Source organism: Gouania willdenowi, chromosome 9 (assembly GCF_900634775.1).
Source record: "Gouania willdenowi chromosome 9, fGouWil2.1, whole genome shotgun sequence".
In the NCBI taxonomy this organism is placed as follows: Eukaryota; Metazoa; Chordata; class Actinopteri; order Blenniiformes; family Gobiesocidae; genus Gouania; species Gouania willdenowi.
Genome location: NC_041052.1, coordinates 20,845,860 through 20,864,059, shown reverse-complemented (window position 1 = coordinate 20,864,059; position 18,200 = coordinate 20,845,860). Strand labels below are relative to the sequence as shown.

At 38.1% G+C, this 18,200-nt stretch overlaps 1 protein-coding gene across 13 annotated transcripts in view; it reads left to right on the top strand.

Annotated features, from left to right (window-relative positions):
* Positions 1-13,966, top strand: part of trpm3 (transient receptor potential cation channel, subfamily M, member 3) — a 221,555-nt gene extending 207,589 nt beyond the window's left edge. For 6 of the 13 annotated variants that reach the window (XM_028458380.1, XM_028458377.1, XM_028458375.1 and 3 more), the window contains 6 exons: positions 2,422-2,596; positions 2,991-3,119; positions 5,169-5,316; positions 6,871-7,064; positions 8,312-8,444; positions 8,533-13,966. In XM_028458380.1, the coding sequence (XP_028314181.1) occupies positions 2,422-2,596; positions 2,991-3,119; positions 5,169-5,316; positions 6,871-7,064; positions 8,312-8,444; positions 8,533-10,150 (2,397 nt within the window). In that variant the 3' untranslated portion in view covers positions 10,151-13,966. The remainder of the gene's footprint in view (positions 1-2,421; positions 2,597-2,990; positions 3,120-5,168; positions 5,317-6,870; positions 7,065-8,311; positions 8,445-8,532) is intronic. The other 7 variants (XM_028458383.1, XM_028458381.1, XM_028458379.1 and 4 more) reach the window with 3 other exon arrangements.
* The last annotated feature ends 4,234 nt before the right edge of the window (positions 13,967-18,200 follow it).

Below are 18,200 nucleotides of genomic sequence, written 5' to 3'. Positions count from 1 at the left end.
TATTCTGTTGCTTCTCCACCTCGGTCTGCCTTTTTCCACTTGATTTCCAGTGTAACTGCTGTGTCTAATGTTGTTATGGAGACTTTTGCTGGGACGTTCGTCATTACACTTTTACTACTGAGGGTACCTGAACGCCCCTCGGCTTCAGTCAAGCAGCCAATATTAACGCCAAAAACAGCTCATGGAGCACACGTATTTGTAGATAGATCTCTGATTGGTTGAAGTCCAGCGTCACGCTCCCAAATTTATAAAGAAAGTGTCAACCCCCAGTGCTATTGGTATGTTTACCAAAGTACACATATGTAACATCCTAGGGTTAGGGTTAGGTTATAACCCTGTATCGCAACAATTTTTAGGGTTAGGTATATGGTTAGGTTTAGTCTTAGTCACGTGACCTAAGCTGGCCAATGCTGCACACGGAAAGAATGTTGGTATATTGATACGGCAATTGTACGGATAGCCACTGCCATTTATACTTATAAATACTTGTCATTTTACAGAGCCAGGAGTAGCTTCACTGTTCACTCAGAACACTTTGTTTACAATATGCTCAAAGATTTAAAGCTTTCAACATGTTCATAAATTATTCTTTACCCTTTTTGCACCGAAAGAATATATGTAATATTGCGTGAATATTTGTAAAAGTCAACTTCTTCTATGAGCTCAATTCTTTGTCATCATTATCATGGATACCAGACTTTCAACTTGTAAATGCATCATGCAAACAAAAACTAGGTGAGAAAATACATCATGCTAAGAAAAGTGCTACAGAATTGACAGAAGAAAAGCCACAATTACACAAAATATAATGCACCAAAAGCCACCATATAGTATCATTTTTGCTAAATTTTCCAGGGGAGGGAGGCATGCCCCCCCCGACCTAACCCTAACCCAGAGAGTCAGATCTGTAAACATCCTGGTGAGAATGGACACATCCTTGAGCTGGGGATGTGTTGGGGAGGCCAATTGGTGATAATGAATTATTTTCGTTACAGACTAGCATTCTATCCAGTAGCCTTGGAGTCCTAGTCACAGTAATCCAATATTGTGGAATCAAACAATTGGCCGAGACATCCTCTCCATTCTTTCCAAGATCGATTCATGATAGTCTGAGAGTTCAATGACCTGCCTCAACCTTCAGTGATGAGTGGCAGGTCTTTCCAAAACAGCTGCCAACATAATACAGATATTACGATAGATCAGCTAGCCGCCAGCTCCAATTAGCAGCAACCCTGCTACCGTGAATCCAATCATGTAGATATCAATGGAGAGTAAAGCCAAGCACACGACCTTCCACCGGTGTGGTGGCCGGGCTCCATTCCCAACCTTCCATCAGGGCACGTAGGCTCACCTCTGCCTGGTCTTTTCATTGAAGTGACCAGCTGACCAATTCCATAGTTTCGGAGTCTCTTATAGCACAGACAGCAGACATAACAAGCAGGCAGCTGGCAACAAGGTCAGATAGGGTGGAGAGTGGGAAAAAGAAAAAAAAAATGAGATAAATATACTGAAAAATAAAAAGAACAGACAAACAACAACAACAAAATACACAAAATTACACTAAAAACACACAAAATTATGATAGAAATGATCTTGATTAGAACATGAACTGAAAATACAAGATTCAGTCTTGGTTTCACACCAGGCGGGAGATGACATGCCAAACACTATAGAAATAATGTATTCAGGAGGCACTAAATATTTTCATTCCACCTATTTACAAAATGAGATTATTTAAAATTAAAATCACTCATTCATTCCATCATTATGCTCTATAGTTGTTTTTTGATAGAAGTCTCAGCAGAATGTTGTAGTCGGAAAAAGGGGGTACTTGCATTCAAAAGTTAGAGAAAGGGGGTTCTTCAACCAAAAATGTTTGAGAACCACTGATAGATATGAGTTGTAACAACATCACTGTTGCATGATGGTTGCAAGTTAAAGTAGTTTAGACGAGTGAAAGAAAATATTGTTTAATTCATAAATCAATTTTTCACATCCAGCAAAAGTTATGTTTAGTATAGGTGAAACAATATTCATACCAACGTAATTTGTTGCATCACCAAGTACGATGAAGTCAATTTTATTGTTAAAATGTCATAAAAGAGAGTGGGTTAAATAAAAGGTGTTTACATGCTGAGTGTTGTAATGTACAGTAAGTTTAATTATAATGAAACATGTTTTATAAATGATCCTTTGGATTCATTGCTGTAAAATATTGAGTAAAAATTGGCTTTAAATAGAATCAATAATAATCAGAAAGTGAATTGCTATGATAGGGATTAGTTGGCCATCTTGTTTTCTTTATATAATCTGTTTCTTATGATTACAGCATTTTCAACAACTACTTCTCTTTTTCTTCTTTCCCACCCCCCGTCTCTCCCTCTGTGATGCTCCTCCTTGACCTGCGCCCCCTCCTTTCAGATGATCGACATGATGTATTTTGTGATCATCATGTTGGTGGTGTTAATGAGTTTTGGGGTGGCACGTCAAGCCATTCTCAATCCCAATGAAGATCCGTCGTGGATGCTCGCAAGGAACATCTTTTTTATGCCTTATTGGATGATCTACGGAGAGGTGTTTGCAGACCAGATTGACCGTATGTAAACTTCTAACTGAAATTAACACGTACAGTAGATATCCATTGGTTGATTTGTGTATGGTTTTGAACCTGCAATATCATCAATTATAATCCTACACATTTGTATTCCAGAGTAGTATTTCTCACCTGGATGTTTTAATCTGTGCTGTAAATTTATCACAATCTGTTTTATCTGTATGTTGTTTTTTTACTTGTTTTAAATCAAATATTGTTTTATACCTGATATTTGGATTCTAATTTATTTTTTTTAAATGCGAGTAAAAAATGTCCAGTACGCGTGTATCTGATTTGTTGTCCTTTTATGGAGTGGCAGTTGTGATGGTGTGAACAGACTGTGAGGCGTGGCCCAAAGAGAAGAGATCTGAAATAATGTTTTCATTCTTTGTTTCAGATATGCATAGTAGGAAGTTACAGCACAGGCTGAATGAAAAACTCTGGCTGGTCGAAAATTACTTTCGCACTCACGGAACCTGGCGTAGCAATGGTGCATTCCACTTTGCCCAGAGCAGTCCAAATCCCAGTAAATCAATAGCTCCAGATCTCAATTCAACCACATTGACCTTTCCCACTGCTCCCACTCATCCCCATTTCTATCACCTCACATGTGATGCTCACCTCTACCACTAGAGGCCACTTGAGGTTCAAATAAGTTGCATGCGGCTCAGCTGTAAGGCTAAAGAGGCCCTTGTGCTTTGGTACTGTCTTTGATACCAAAGGGAATTCTTGCTGGGATTTTTCATTTTATATTTAAGGAGAATCTGAGGTGAATTCAACCCTGACACTATCAACACTTAGCTGCCTGTAGCTTTAGCTTAACCTAAGGCTGAACCCTGAATGCAACTTTAGCCTGATTTCCTTTGGCACTTGGTTGGCAAATGGCACCGTTACATGACAGAAGCACGTTTCAAATGTGTTTTTACCAGTTTCATGGCCTTGTTTTTGGTCAGCTGTTACATCAATAGGAATTATAGACACTTGACTATGGGGAGTCGATTGTAAAGTTGCGCTTGCTAAAATAAACAGCAACATTTAGCAACATATGTGAATTTTTTTTTGTCACTTTTGGCCAGGTTTACAGCAAAACTTGTGAAACTTTTTTTCTCATAACAATATAATGTCAACATTAAATCTAAATCTAAATGTTAAACATGAAATCTAAATGTTAAATATGAATATTTCATTGTTAAATTTTACATCTAAATGTTAAAACTAAATCTAAACCTAAATGTTAACATTCAGAATTGGCATTTAGATTTAACATTTCATATTTAGAATCAACATTTAGATTTAGATTCAGCCTTTAACATTTATATTTAGTATTTAAGATTTACATTTTAACAGTTAGATTTAATATTTAGATTTAGACATTATATTTTTACAGGAGAGAAATATTCACAAATATTGATGTAAATCTGCTCAAAAGTAACAAATAAATTCACATTTTAAAAAGTGGTTTGTTGCTAAATGTTGCAAAAAGTTGCTTTTTGTTTTAGCATACACAACTTTACAATAAAAGCCCCATATTTGACATGTTGATGTTCCTTTGATGTTTTTCCAACCTTTTTACTTATATTTGAAGCAGTGACCCTACCATGTTAACGCCATCTGTCACCCTCAATTTATGTTTGATCAGCTTTTCACGAGAGCAGTTGACACATCACAGTAATCTGCCATGCTACATGATAAGCATTAACATTTAAACATAAACACCAGTAATACACTGTCCATAGCTAAACACCCCCGATGTCACCTTTCACCATCTGCAACCTGTTTTTTCATGTGGTTCAGTTGTCAGAGTTTGAAATCCAAATTTTCAAGGTTCAAAAGTGGAAAAAAATTACTTCAGTTCTCTGTCTTTGGGCTGCATTGTGTGAAACAATTGAACACCAAGTAACGATGAGCATGACTCGAATGAATCTCAAAGGCAAACAGATCAAGACCAAATGTTGAATGTTCCCGAGATAAGCCATAGCAACTGAACCATCTCTGATGGAAAAAACATTGTGTTTCTTTATTGCATTTCAAACAATTCCCAGCAATCAACCATTGCTGAATGAAACATATGACAATATATTTTAAACACAGCTTTCTGTTTAAATATATTGTGAACACAAAATGTGAAAATATGTGTCAAATGCTTATTTTATTTCATTTTTGTATTTTGTTTTTAGATGTATTTTTGCGAACACAAGTCATAACTATGAGTGTGTTCAATCTTTCCAATCCTTTTAAAAAGGAGCATAAAAATTATTATGCTTCTTGTTTGTGTGAAAATAATGTGATTGGAGACTTCATTTGTTTGCTTTGCTTGTTACTTTGTTTTCTGTTTTTGTGTATGTGTGTTTATGCTTTTGTTCTCTGTGAACTTCATCCAATGTGTTTTTCAGTTGTGTTACTTTTTTATTTACTAACAGTCATTGGGAAAAGGAAGTAATTCTACTGTATCTGCATGCAGCTACAATTGGCTGTGCATTAGACAAATAGTTAGTAAATAACAGATTACAGTGTTTTAACAGTAATACAACATGTTTATTTGTTCTACCTGTGTTCCCTTTGTTGCATTCTGCAGCCCCCTGCGGGCAGAATATCACAGAGGATGGGGTGGTGGTCACACTGCCTCCCTGCAAGACCGGGGCTTGGATTGTTCCTGCTATAATGGCCTGCTACCTGTTAGTGGCCAACATACTGCTGGTTAACCTCCTCATCGCTGTGTTCAAGTACGTAAAGATGGAGATAAGAGATGCTTTTACACGTGGAACAGAAAATATTTACTATTTTGGCTGCATGGCCATTCCATCAAATATAGGAGAATGGATCCTTATGGAGTCATACCTGTTTTTCAGCTGTAAGACTGACTAAGGAGACAAAAACAATGTAACCTTTTCAGTTTGCGCTGCTGTTAAAGCCAACATTAGCCTCACATTAGGGGCTGATTGGTAGTATTGTAATACAATGGTTTAATCATGATGAAAAGTATCCAGGGGCTTTTGCATAATCCACGTTACAATGACAAGCACCTTCTCTTTTGCCATTTTCAGTTTGATTACTAAATAGTAGACAATATGGCAAATTAATAGGGATGCAACGATTAATCGTAAGGCAGTTAAAAATCGATTCATAGGTTGATATCGATTTTCTGAAAATTGAATCGCAGTACTTTTTTAATATATTTTTATCCTTCTCTTCTCCAAATGCTGAGGCGGCGGGCGGAATCTGCTACTACTTTCTTTCTGGCCGCCTTCTACTCTTAAACATGTTAATAAATGATTCCATACCCCTTTAGCACCGAAAGGATATCTGTAATATTACATGAATATCTGTAAAAGTCACGTTTTTCTATTAGTTCTGTCTGCTAGCGTAGTATCTCTTCTTCACTGCACAGAATATCTGCATGCCAACCGACCACTGGGTTACCAGCGCCCTCTGCTGGTCCAAACAAACATCTGACGTAAATACAGGGCAATGACTGTTTTTTTTTTTTTTTTTTTTTTTTAAAGTCCAATTGTTAAGGCACAAAATACATTTTCAGTTGCACTTTTAAAAAGAAAAATAACTATTATGCAGTTTTGCATTGTTTATTATAGAACCAGAATGTAAATTAATAGGCTTCTTCTTCATTTGTATTATTCCTTTATTTATTTCATTCAAGATTTATTTTTAGTTAAACTGCATTGTTTTGAATAGTTTATCAAGGGATTCTTTTGACAATGGAAAAATAAAAGGAAAATAATACAATATTTTCTAGTTTTTTCCCCAAAAAAATAAAGGAATATTTTTCAATCATCATTTGTCTACAGTCCCATTTTCTAAAATAAATTGTGAAGAGAATCGTATCGTGAAACCAGTATCGTGAATCGAATCGTATCGGGAGTTGAGTGACTCGTTACATCCCTACAAATGAATGGTGATGTGAAGTTTAGTGTAAAAAAGAAATGGTACTACAGCTTTTGTAGAGCACTTATTATCCTGTAAACATTGAAAACCAATAAGTAGGATGATTTATTGATGGAATTCAGCCTAGGTGTGTCAGAGTGGGGAGGCAATGAAAACTTGTGATTGTACGCCTTTGGTCTACTTTAAATGCTTTTACTCTCACTGCTGAGCTTAGCAATGAGGCAAGATGAAGAAATGTTAACAGGAATCAATACCAACACTGTCAATACTCATTAAAATGTAACGAATGCTGTGCCACTCCACTGATGATTTCCATTACTTTGTTGTTAGTGTTTGCTTACTATCACCTTCACTATCTTGTTCTGCTGCTTCTCTAGTAATACATTCTTTGAAGTCAAGTCCATCTCCAACCAAGTATGGAAGTTTCAGCGCTACCAGCTCATTATGACTTTCCACGAACGCCCCGTCCTTCCTCCACCACTCATCATCTTCAGCCACATAACTATGGTTCTCAAGCATTTGTGCTGTCGCTGGCGGAAGCATGATGATGACGAGAGAGACTACGGACTCAGTAAGTGACTTACATATATTGGTTTTTTTTTCTGTGAATATATGATTTATTTCTAAAATATGTCACATTATAAGATATGATTCACTATGAATGAGAGATGTCAAATTCCTATACTAAAAAAGTACACAGTGGTAACAGCAAAGTTCTAAAGATCATGACCTATTCAGATAAACATCCAGTCTGCGGTTTAAGTCTGTCAGATGTTTCAGATTGGTGTTCTTTTGAGCATTCATGAAAGATCCCATGTCATGCTATTTTTCACTCATTTCCATTTATTCTAAGAACCCCAAAAACATAGTAAATGAGGTTTATTTTCCTAAACTCACCTTTTTTCCAGAGTTTTAGCCTCTGAAAAGTCACTTTCTGAGCAACTCTACACGAACAGGGTGATTTTTGGCCTACTTAAGCATATTCATGAGTGGGCGTGTCTATAGACGGGAGACTGACGTCCTCCTCCCCGTACGTTGAAATGCTCACCTTCGTGGGCGTGTCTGTTTACATGTCAATCATGGCAGAGAGCTTCCTGGAGGCGCGGCTTCTCCAGCTCAGTGTTGCGTGAAATTCGTCATCAAAGTGGGAACGCTGCATCAAATTGGAGCGAGGTGTTTGATCTCGCCCTGCAGTAAGAAAGGAGCAAATCACCCTCTAACTAATGATTGATGGAATCAATGAAAAAAACACTTTAGGCATGTGTATGAAGCCCTAATACCACTTTTATGATATTTAAAGCACAGAAAAGTCCATTTAGCTTAACATGGGCCCTTTAAAGGTGTTTTTCTCAGCTTTTGTGATGGTGGTAAAGCTGGTCCATTCATGGATCTATGCAGGACAGCATATGACCCGCAGGCTGCCATGCCTATAGCTATTCTTTAGATTATCCACTCATAAGTCTATCTTAATGAAAAAGTCTTCTCTCTTTTTTTAACAAAAACATTCTATCACAATGCAAAACACCATCAGTCTCCTTCCCACCCAACACGTGTGGAGAGCAAAACACAGTCAATCAGTAGGTCAGAAGAGTTTTTAATTTGACCTTCTAAATCCACAATCTCAGTCCTATCCAGTATTTGTTAGGACTTCAAGGATCTGTTGCTAAGTTATTGGTGCTAGGTTTATTAAACTCAATGCTTTAATGGCTACTCACCAACAAAAGTCTTTCTTGGACAATTTTCTTTGCCGAATTTCTGGAGTTGCTGATTGTTTCTATTAGAAACAGTATTAACACCTTTACACTCTGTGATCCACAGAGCTTTTCATCACAGAAGATGAACTAAAGAAAGTCCATGATTTTGAGGAGCAATGCATAGAGGAGTACTTCAGAGAGAAGGATGACAGGTTCCACTCTTCTAATGATGAGAGAATCAGAGTTACTTCTGAAAGGTCAGTGGCAAATCTGATTGAGTTCTCTATATTTTACTGGAGAGCAGTTCTCTAACTGAACTTTGTGGATATATTTCTGTCTTACCAGGGTGGAGAACATGGCAATGCGTTTAGAGGAAGTCAATGAAAGAGAACACTTTATGAAAGCATCATTGCAGACTGTTGATATTCGTTTGGCACAAATGGAGGAGCTGATTGGAAGAATAGCCGTAGCACTGGAGCGTGTGACAGGTGTAGAGCGCGGAGAGGTCAACAAAGTACGTTCCCGTACTTCTTCAGACTGCACAGACTCAGCATATGTAATCCGTCAGGCTGAGTGCCAAGATGCAGCATACATACTCCGCCAAAGCAGCTTCAACAGCACTGAGGGGAATTCATACCGCATACAGGAAACACTGGAGGGTGCAGCCGAGGGCTCGATGTCTCCTCCCTCACCTACAAGCTTCGCTGCACGGACGAGGAGTCACTCATTTTATGTTGGAGGTGGACGCAGTGGTGAGCGTGGAAGTAGAGCTGAACGTGCTGAAAAATTCTTCAAAGAGCGCTCAATGAGCCTGCATCGAGCCAACAGCTCTCAGTCCGTATCATCTACAGCCCCCAAGGAGTCTAAGCCCCTCCCACTGGCAACGCTATCGGTCTCCCAGCAGCATCGTCCATCATCATGCATTGATATCTATGTCTCAACTTCTGAGGAGGTGGGGCCGGCTGAGGTCTTTCTGGATCCTCTCCGTGTGGTCCCACCACTCCAGAGAGACTCCTCACTGCACTCAGACATCATTGAGACGATGCTGCCTGGAGGTCGCGATTACTGCAGCGCTGCCTCCAGCGGTCTGGGCGACAGGCACTCGGAGGGTTGTGTAGGAAGCAGCAGAACCACTGGAGGAATGTTTGATGACAGTGCAGCTGCAGATTTGTCCCTGTGCTCAGCACACCTCTTACCCGATGCCATCTTACCTCTTTGGGATCTAGAACCATCCCCACCTCCCTCAGCTGGGCCGCTTGAACGGTCCAAGAGCAGCCGCTACCTCTCTACGGCAGGCGCATCCTTCCTGGATGAAACTCCGCTGGTCAAATCCCACAGTCTCCTGTTCACGCCTAGGGGCTGCTATAGTGGAGTAGGTGCAGGAGTCCAGGTAAAGGCTGCAGAGTACACCAGCATCACTGACTGCATTGATACACGTTTTGTTTCAACGCCGTACACTCCTGCGGAGCATACCCACTCTCCTGGATCATCTACGACCTTTCAATTTGATAAACCATCAGAAATTGCCTCCTCGCATCCTGAACGAGAGGCAGAGCTTAGCCACACAGAATCTGATCCAGAGGATCCTGAGGACCTGATTCCAGCCCCTGAGATCCCTCGTTTAGGGGTCCTCGGTGGGCCCAGTGTGGCCCCTCTCTGCTCCTCCTTCTCCAGGTCAGAGCGAGCCAATAGCTGCTCCTCAGACGACTCCCATCCTTCCCTCACGCTGGCTCCTCCACATCGGAAGAGCCTGTCAGTGAGTGAGAGGATGGAGAGGGGACAGGGGCTTGGAGTAGAGAGGGGGTCTGGGCCTGGGGGGCGGGGCTTGGCAGGACCCAGAAACCCGTTCCTCAGGAGCAAGTCCGGGGCCAGACCCGATACAGCCAAGACTGACAGTCTGTCCATGAGGAAGCTGGCCACTCCATCAGCATTCCGCAGCTTTGACAGACAGAACTACACGTGACAAGGACACGGTGGTGCACTTGCACACTCTTAGGGCCAAGGAGGAAAACCGAAAGGGCCAAGGGCAAAAATGGGGTTGGGTGTGATTGCCTGTCGATGCTGCTCTGCAACAGACCTACAGTTGTTTCACTTTGCATGAAGGGTCAGAAATGTGATCACAGAAGGTATTGAAGGGCAGCTTTACCATGAATCATAAATCAACAGGGAAAGAAGTGGGAGAGGGTCCTACCAGTCCAAACAAAGAGCTATGTATCTAGAGTAGTTTTTACCTCTTGTAGCTGAGTATCTCAGAGGGGTGTTCAGACAATGGCAGGTGTATTTATACTGTCTTCCACTCAGCCTCTATACACCCAACCCTCGTCACATCAAGTAGGCATCAGTCACCGTGTTGCATCACATATCAGTCACACTGTTCAGACAAAACAAGTTGTAACTCCTATATAGATGCATTATGTGATAGACAAAAGTCAGCAAGACGGCAACAAAGCAGAACAAAAGAAAGACGGCAATTTCATTTTGTCCTGGCATTAGTTATCACTACTGTTACACTTGCATTTATTCATGTGATCCTTAACTCCAACTGGAAGAGAAACTTAGGACTAAAGCAGACTGAAAGAAGCTGATGGGCAACAACTTACCTCTGACTCACCGTTGAATTTCTAGGTTATCGTCTGTCCGGTTCATTTAGACACTTACTTATATCAATTTATCTGCATGAAGGAAACAGTCTCTGAACTCTCACAACTTAAAACAACCCAGGTTTAGATCATTACGATGTTATCTCGAGGCATTACCTTCTATCAAGTGAGCGAGGAAGTTTGCTATTGTGAAGAACAATGCACATAAACTAAATCATGAGATGGGCTATATGCATTTCAAAAAAACAACTCATTTATGTCCATATTGACCTACATTTTAAAAGGGAATACCTAAAAACCATAACAAACCTTCCACCTTGATTCATGAAAGCTTTAAACAAGTGCAATTTCAGATGAAGAAAAATAAAGGAGGGAGCGGTGAACCTATACTCCGTAACTGTATCTGACACCAAAAATCATGTCATCGAGGAACGGTAACTCTCTTTATCATTTTGTGTGCAGCAGCAGGAGTATTTTGTAATTATATCCTCTTACCTATTCTAAGGCTGTCCTTCCTCAAAACCTTAACCGTCGTATCATTTTTTTCTTCTTTTAAATCATACTAAATGCAAGTTGCTGCACAAAAGGAAATTTTAAGGGAAAATCATGAACACATGCCAAATCCAAGTAGCAACCAGGTCATGACAAAATATGAAAGAAAGCTTAATAAAGCTTATTAGCTTTGTTAATTAACTTTAAGAAAGGTTTGAGAATCGACTGTTGAGTGTATGCGTTCTGGTCGAGAATTAAGTAAAGCATACATTTAAAGGGACATATGGCCGGTGTAATATGTGAATATTATGATTATTACCAAAAGCCAGATCAGTATTTTCTCTTTTTTTTTTTTTTTTTTTTTTAACTGTTGTGAGCAAAGTCTGACAAAGAGGTGGAATTCCTGCTGTAATAATTTTGTAAAAAAAAAAAAAAAAAAATGAAGGAAAAACTGGTCAGAACTGTTTTTATTTCATGTCAATTTTATTGTTTCTCACTACTACGAATCAGTTCAATCATGTTGCTTTTATTTAAAGATTGATTCTACGTGCTGAGATATTCTCGCGCTTTAGGAATAGTTACAGTTTATGCCTGTGTGAAAATATAAATTTACTATTGATATCTTCTCAGTGATATTTTTGTCAAATTTTAAGTATTTTCTAATCAAGCTTTTAAATTTGATAAATAAAGTAACCATCTACATGCACTATATGATGATGTGTAATATTATTATGATATAAAGAATTGTCTAAAACACTGTACATTCAAATCATATTTAAAGTAGTTTTTATTGTATGTTTTATTAAGCAGAGTATGCGAATTTTCTAACGCTAACATGGCAATACACATTTGCCAGGATACCAAACTTCGGGTGCCTTTTGGGCATGAATGGAGAATGTCGGGAACGAAGGGATTATCTGTACATTATTCTCATCCTCGTCTTCTCCCTTCTGTTCATAGAGGCCAAATATGAGTGCTTGTTTGTTTGTTTTTTTTCTCATAGACCTTTTTTTATTGTTCACATAAAGTTTTTAGAATCGAGCGGGGTGTAGCTAGGAGACTGTGCCATTGTTCATACAATCTCGTTTTTTGATTATTATTCCTAAATGAACTAAAACATGAAGAAGATTAAGAGATTAAGAAAAAAAATGCTTTGGCACAATAAACTGAGACATTGGAAATGATCATACATCATGGGCCAGCTACTCGTCCATCCTGCTTAAATTAAATCTTCTGACTTATACATCTAGACTGTTAAATTCCCCTTTTGTACATCTGTCTCCCGATCTGCTAAAAACATCATACGCCTGTGGTTCTCCAAGCTTATTAGTAACACAATACCTGCTTTTCTCTTTGATATTTGAGAAATGTCTCAGAAACTTTGTGAGCACAGTGTCAACATAAATGCTGTGTCAATACCTGGTCATGATGAATCACAGGGTGGATAATTTGGAGAGTATGACACATCAATGACACATTGAAGCCTGGCTACAAAAGGATTTCCTTGGATATTATGTAGGTTTCTGTTTGCTTAGGAAATGAAAGGTCGACTTAAGGTCAGTGCTCAGGGACAATATTATTGCAATGATGCAAGGTGCAAAGTATATCATAGAGTCAAGGTGGATTAAATGGGAGAGAAGAAGTAGAACAAAGTGGAGCAGTTGGTGTCCAATATAATCACTGTGCTGTACTAAGTCTAACCCAGAATCAAATGGGTCACATAGTAAAACTATACTCTGCAGTTTGTGTCTTTATAAATGGCACTAGCAAAAGAGTGAATGTTTTCATTTCTTATTCAAAGTTTCATATTTTATTTATCAGTGCAAACTATAAATAAGGGAGCTGGACAGGTTCTTATTTAAAACTAAATCAAACTTCTATTTTAACCAAATGGAAAGGAGGAAATGTGCTGCAGCATGTCACGCCCTGTGTTATCTACAGAACTGGATAAGACAAGGGTCATCTTCTTTTCTTTTTTTTTTCCTGAGTGGCATTTTTATAAAAACCCAATGCATTGGAATGGAAGTTTTTGTCCCCATATTTAACCTATGATGACAGGAATATAATGTTATAATCTATTGATCTGTAAACTGAGGAATTTTATGATATGAGATTCATCCATGCCATGAATTAATTCATATGAACATGGATCTCTAAAGGTATTGTGTTATGTTGCAATTGCTGGGCTTGTTTGTATGTGTGTATAATTAATTAGCCTGCGTATGAACCCAAAATTGTAGTTGACACAAATTCCAGCATGACAACAACAACAACAACAACAACACACAACACAAGTTATGTCCAATTACAACATATTTTTAGCAATGTTTCTAACTTTGGTCATCATAAACCTAATGATATGAGAAGACAATGATAACAGATGTAGTGTCCTCATGTGAAAATTGTAAGCTAAATAATGTCTTACGCACTTTAAAAAAAAAAAAAGAAAGAAAGAAAAAAAAGTTACTGATATTCATCTACAGTAGACTATGCCTACTGGTCACACTTTAAATGAAATAGTCTACTGATCACACTTTATTTAATGCATGCAGTTCTTCCACTCAGCGTTTACAGAGATTACCTGTATTGACTAAGAGAAAGATAGAAAGAGATTATATTATGAAATCAGAGTAGTGAGTACTTGGATGCAAATACCAATTTGTATTCTTTAATGTGAATAGGATCATGTCTGGCATGCATTGTCAAATAAACAATTCAATAGATTTGGTAATCTGTGTCTCGTCTGTTTTTAGTAGACTTTAGTAGTGGGCTTTGACCAAATCATCATTAAGGCTAATATTTTTTTATCATCTTTTATTAAGCGCAGTGTGGTTTTGTGGAGTGGTAGCCTCACAATAAACAGTTCCTGGGTGACGGTTCAATTCCAAGTGAGGACGACCTGGGAAGTTTCTGTTTAGAGTTTGCATGTATGTTGGACAAGCCTGTGAGTGGTTGTCTTGTTTTATAATTAGGCTGAGCCAGACTAGTGACCTGCTCACATAGAAAATGAATGCATTTGCAGAAATTAGAAATGTCTGATTTGTAAATGCATTTTTGTTATAGCATTTAGTTGATCAATAAGTTCTGTTTAAGTACTCATTTTCCAACTTCATTATCTTAATAGTAGTTTGGTTAACTTGTAAAATTGATTTCTATTCACAACCAATGTCTTGTCATTTCTAAGACTTTGGATATTTGTAATCCAGTCAACTATAGCCACTAGTTCTGTTTAAGACATTCTTAACCACTCTTCCAGGGTGCACCCTTGGTTAGTCACCAGTTCATCACAGGTTTTGGAACACTGAGACAAACAAGCTTACATTTTAACTACTGGAGTTGATTTAGGGAATATAATTAACATGTAATAAAAACTAAATATTATGCCTTCCTTTTTCAGTTTCTACCTTACCATATATGATCACGGCCCTGTACTTTCATTTCACTCCTGACCAAACTGTTAACTTTATTATACTGAAACACATAAAGCCATAAAAGTCCCACAGATTTCAAACCATAAAGTGATAATGATCTATAAATTGTTGTGCAGGATAGGTTATTTTTTTTTTATTTTTTTTTTTTTTTGTGACTGACTGAAGACAATTTAATAGCAAAAATAACAACCCCCCAAAAAATGAAAAGGGTTCAAATTGGGGTTAAAGTTTCCAGTCATTGGATGGCGCTAAGGGAAACATGCTGACTTTCTGTAATAGATGAGGAAAACAAAATAGAGATTTAGTCTAAAAGGTGAGAGACATTAGCGTTGTTAGCCTATAGAGGGTTTTCACAGCACGTCATCAACCCGGAAGTCACCATTTTGGCGATAAGGCAGGTTTACAAACAGAATGCAATCAAGCAAATCCCGAATTTTGAGAGGAAATAGTGAACTATTGCCTTGTTTTTGGCTGTACTAATCGGTCAGACCATGAAAAATGTGGAGTTTTATAGATTGCCAAAAGTTATAACAAATCAGAGAAAACAATGTCTGTATTTTATAGTCAGAAGTTCTAAATCAGGAGAGCAGTGACATGAGACTAGCTCACTGTTGTTACACCAGTTGTTATCGGTGTATATGCAAACACCGCCGCCCTCATCTCCAGTCTTGCATTTAAATCCAGCCTCAGGTAGTCCAGGTTGTTCTCCAGGGAGCGGACATTAGAACGCAGGACGGAAGGAAGCGGCGTTCTCTGAGGATTAGCTTTTAGCTTGGTTGCTAGCCCCACTCCTGCTTCTGATCACACCGCTGGCGGACACCGCTAGTATGAGGCTCCGCTGCTTCCTAGGCTGCTGGATGTAGTCGGCGTAATAATCTGAGGCTCGAGGTCCTATAACTATAACTGTTTGATTTGCCTAAATATAAGATTGCCTGGCGGTCGTACACTATTTTACAGTAACAACGCTGCAGGTTCACTGTGAAATTATTAGAACTGACTGAGATATCTGCCGATGTATATCCTCTAAATTTGTATAAGATTTAAGGTATTCTGCTGTGTATGGGCCTGGTGAAATCCAGGTAGTTCAAGATATCAGGATACATAATAGACAGAAGACTCTGTGGGTCATCATTGATCCAAGACGAGGAAGCAGAATTGTATGGATCTGCACCACCAATAAACCATATTTTTTTTTCCTTTCCTGCGGACCAATTCCTTCCCCGTGTGCCTTTGCATCTGTAATGAATTTTGAGGAGCTTTTCTGTGATTAATCCATCACAGAGTACACCTCTGTGAGCCTCCATCATGTAATGTCAACATCCCATTACCTCTAACATGGCTGCGCATCGCTGCCTAGAAAGTGACATCGGTGAAAACTCTCTATATGATCATTAGCCTGAGGCGACTTTAGCTAACGCTATATACCTTGATAATCAGTGTTGTGCTAGTTACTGAAAAAAAGTAACTAGTTACTGTTACTAGTGACTTCATTCACAATGTAACTCAGTTACTATTTTGATTACTTACACCAAAAAGTAATGCGTTACTGGAAAAAGTAACTTTTGAGTTACTTAGAATTAAATAATGTATTATTTATTTTGGGTCATTTGTGTCCATACAGCTTCATATCAGTGCTGTATATATATAATAATCCACTGTTGATCAACTGCTATAAAACAACCATAAATGATGTGCATATAAAGCACAAAACAGCTGCTCCAAAATTAAAACGGTAACTTTTCAGCCTTAGCACAGTAATGTATAGTAAGCTGTGCATATTCCAGGTGCACATTATGCTGTTGAAAATGCTTATAAAATAAATGTGGAAAAACTAATTCACAGCATTTTTCTCAGCTACACAATGCTAAACATATCAGGCTAACGAGCTGCTGTTAGCAGTGACTCAGCAGCAGCGACAGACTTCTTATTTACAACAACATACTATGCAATAGTTTGGCTAGCCTGTCCCTGGACAACAGTCACAGTCCGTTAAAATCCAGCCGCAGCGTTAGCTTAGCTTCACTGATGCATCTTTTGGAGACAAAAATAATGCGCGTAGTTCCACTCTGAGAAACTCGTCCTGCTCTCGCATTGACTCGCCATGATTGGCGCACGTGATGTAAACAGAGACACGCTGACAATGCTTCTTCTTCTACTGTTTTACTGTGTTTGGCACGGCGTCCCGCAAAAATATGTAGCGCCACTGTAAACAGGAAGTACACTGCAGCTAGCAAAGTAACGGACAAACACACCATATTGTAATGGTAACGGCGTTATTTCTTTAGAAATATATTGTGTTACAGTATTAGTTACTGTCAAAAGTGACGTCCGGGTGGTAACGCGTTACAAGTAACGCATTACCGCCCAACACTGTTGATAATATACAATAAAGGAAAACTTCATCGATGAAGTGAAAAGTTTTAGTCATCAGGAAAACATATTTGACTACTTGGTAAGGTAAACAGAATATTTTTTTTTTTAGTAGTAGCCAATAATTTCCTTGCCTTCCTATTAACCCTTTTTTAGAAAAGTGGGCAAAATCACAGATTTTAGGTATCAATTCATTGAATACCTAACCACAACCATAACCCCAGCCATATCTATAATTGTAGAAAATAACATAGTTAATAAAACATGTCATATTATTTTTGGCCACATGAGACTGGGATTTTGTTCATTTCTTGAATAAAGGGTTGGAGTTTTCTCCCGTCACATCATGGCCACCCCTCGTGAAAAACACGGTCAAATGCCATTGTTCGTTTCAGTGCCCTAACAGTAGCAACACCTGTCCTATGGAGGTAGATTGGTTATTCAATCCAAAAAGTTGGTTGAATAAAACATTTTAAAAAAGCATTCATTAAAATAATACTTAAATCTGAAAAAAAAAAAAAAAAAAAAAAACCCTTTCGTATAGAAATGCATATTTATTTGCATTTTCTTTGATTGAAAATGATTTTTTTTTAATTATTTTAGTGAGTCATTTGATTTAGAATATTTTTACTTTATGGGCCATATTATGGATAGGACATTTGTCTGTTTAATGCAATCCCAACAAATATTGATTCAATTGTAAAAAAATAAATCAATAAAAATCAATCAAACAAAACTAACTACGTTAAACAAAACTAACTTAATAAGAATGATAATAATATTTGATCAAATTTGTATAGCACTTTCTTGGACACTCAAAGACGCTTTACATGGGGAATAAGACAAAACAAAATGTGTTCAAATACAATTTTTGGGGTGTCAATTTCTTATTTGCATTTGATTTTTTTTTTTTCTTTAATAGTCTGTGTTTTGATTCAAGTTACGCTTTTTTTAAAAAAAGCAACTTAAAAATAAATAAATAAATAAATAAATATATTATTGAATAATAGAGCTAATGTCCTTCACCGTGCTGATGTAGCACAAATGCAATCTGCCTAGACCCTCCAACGTGGGTGTGTTTGTGTTTGCGCGCGCATGTGTACGCGTGCGTTGGGAGGTA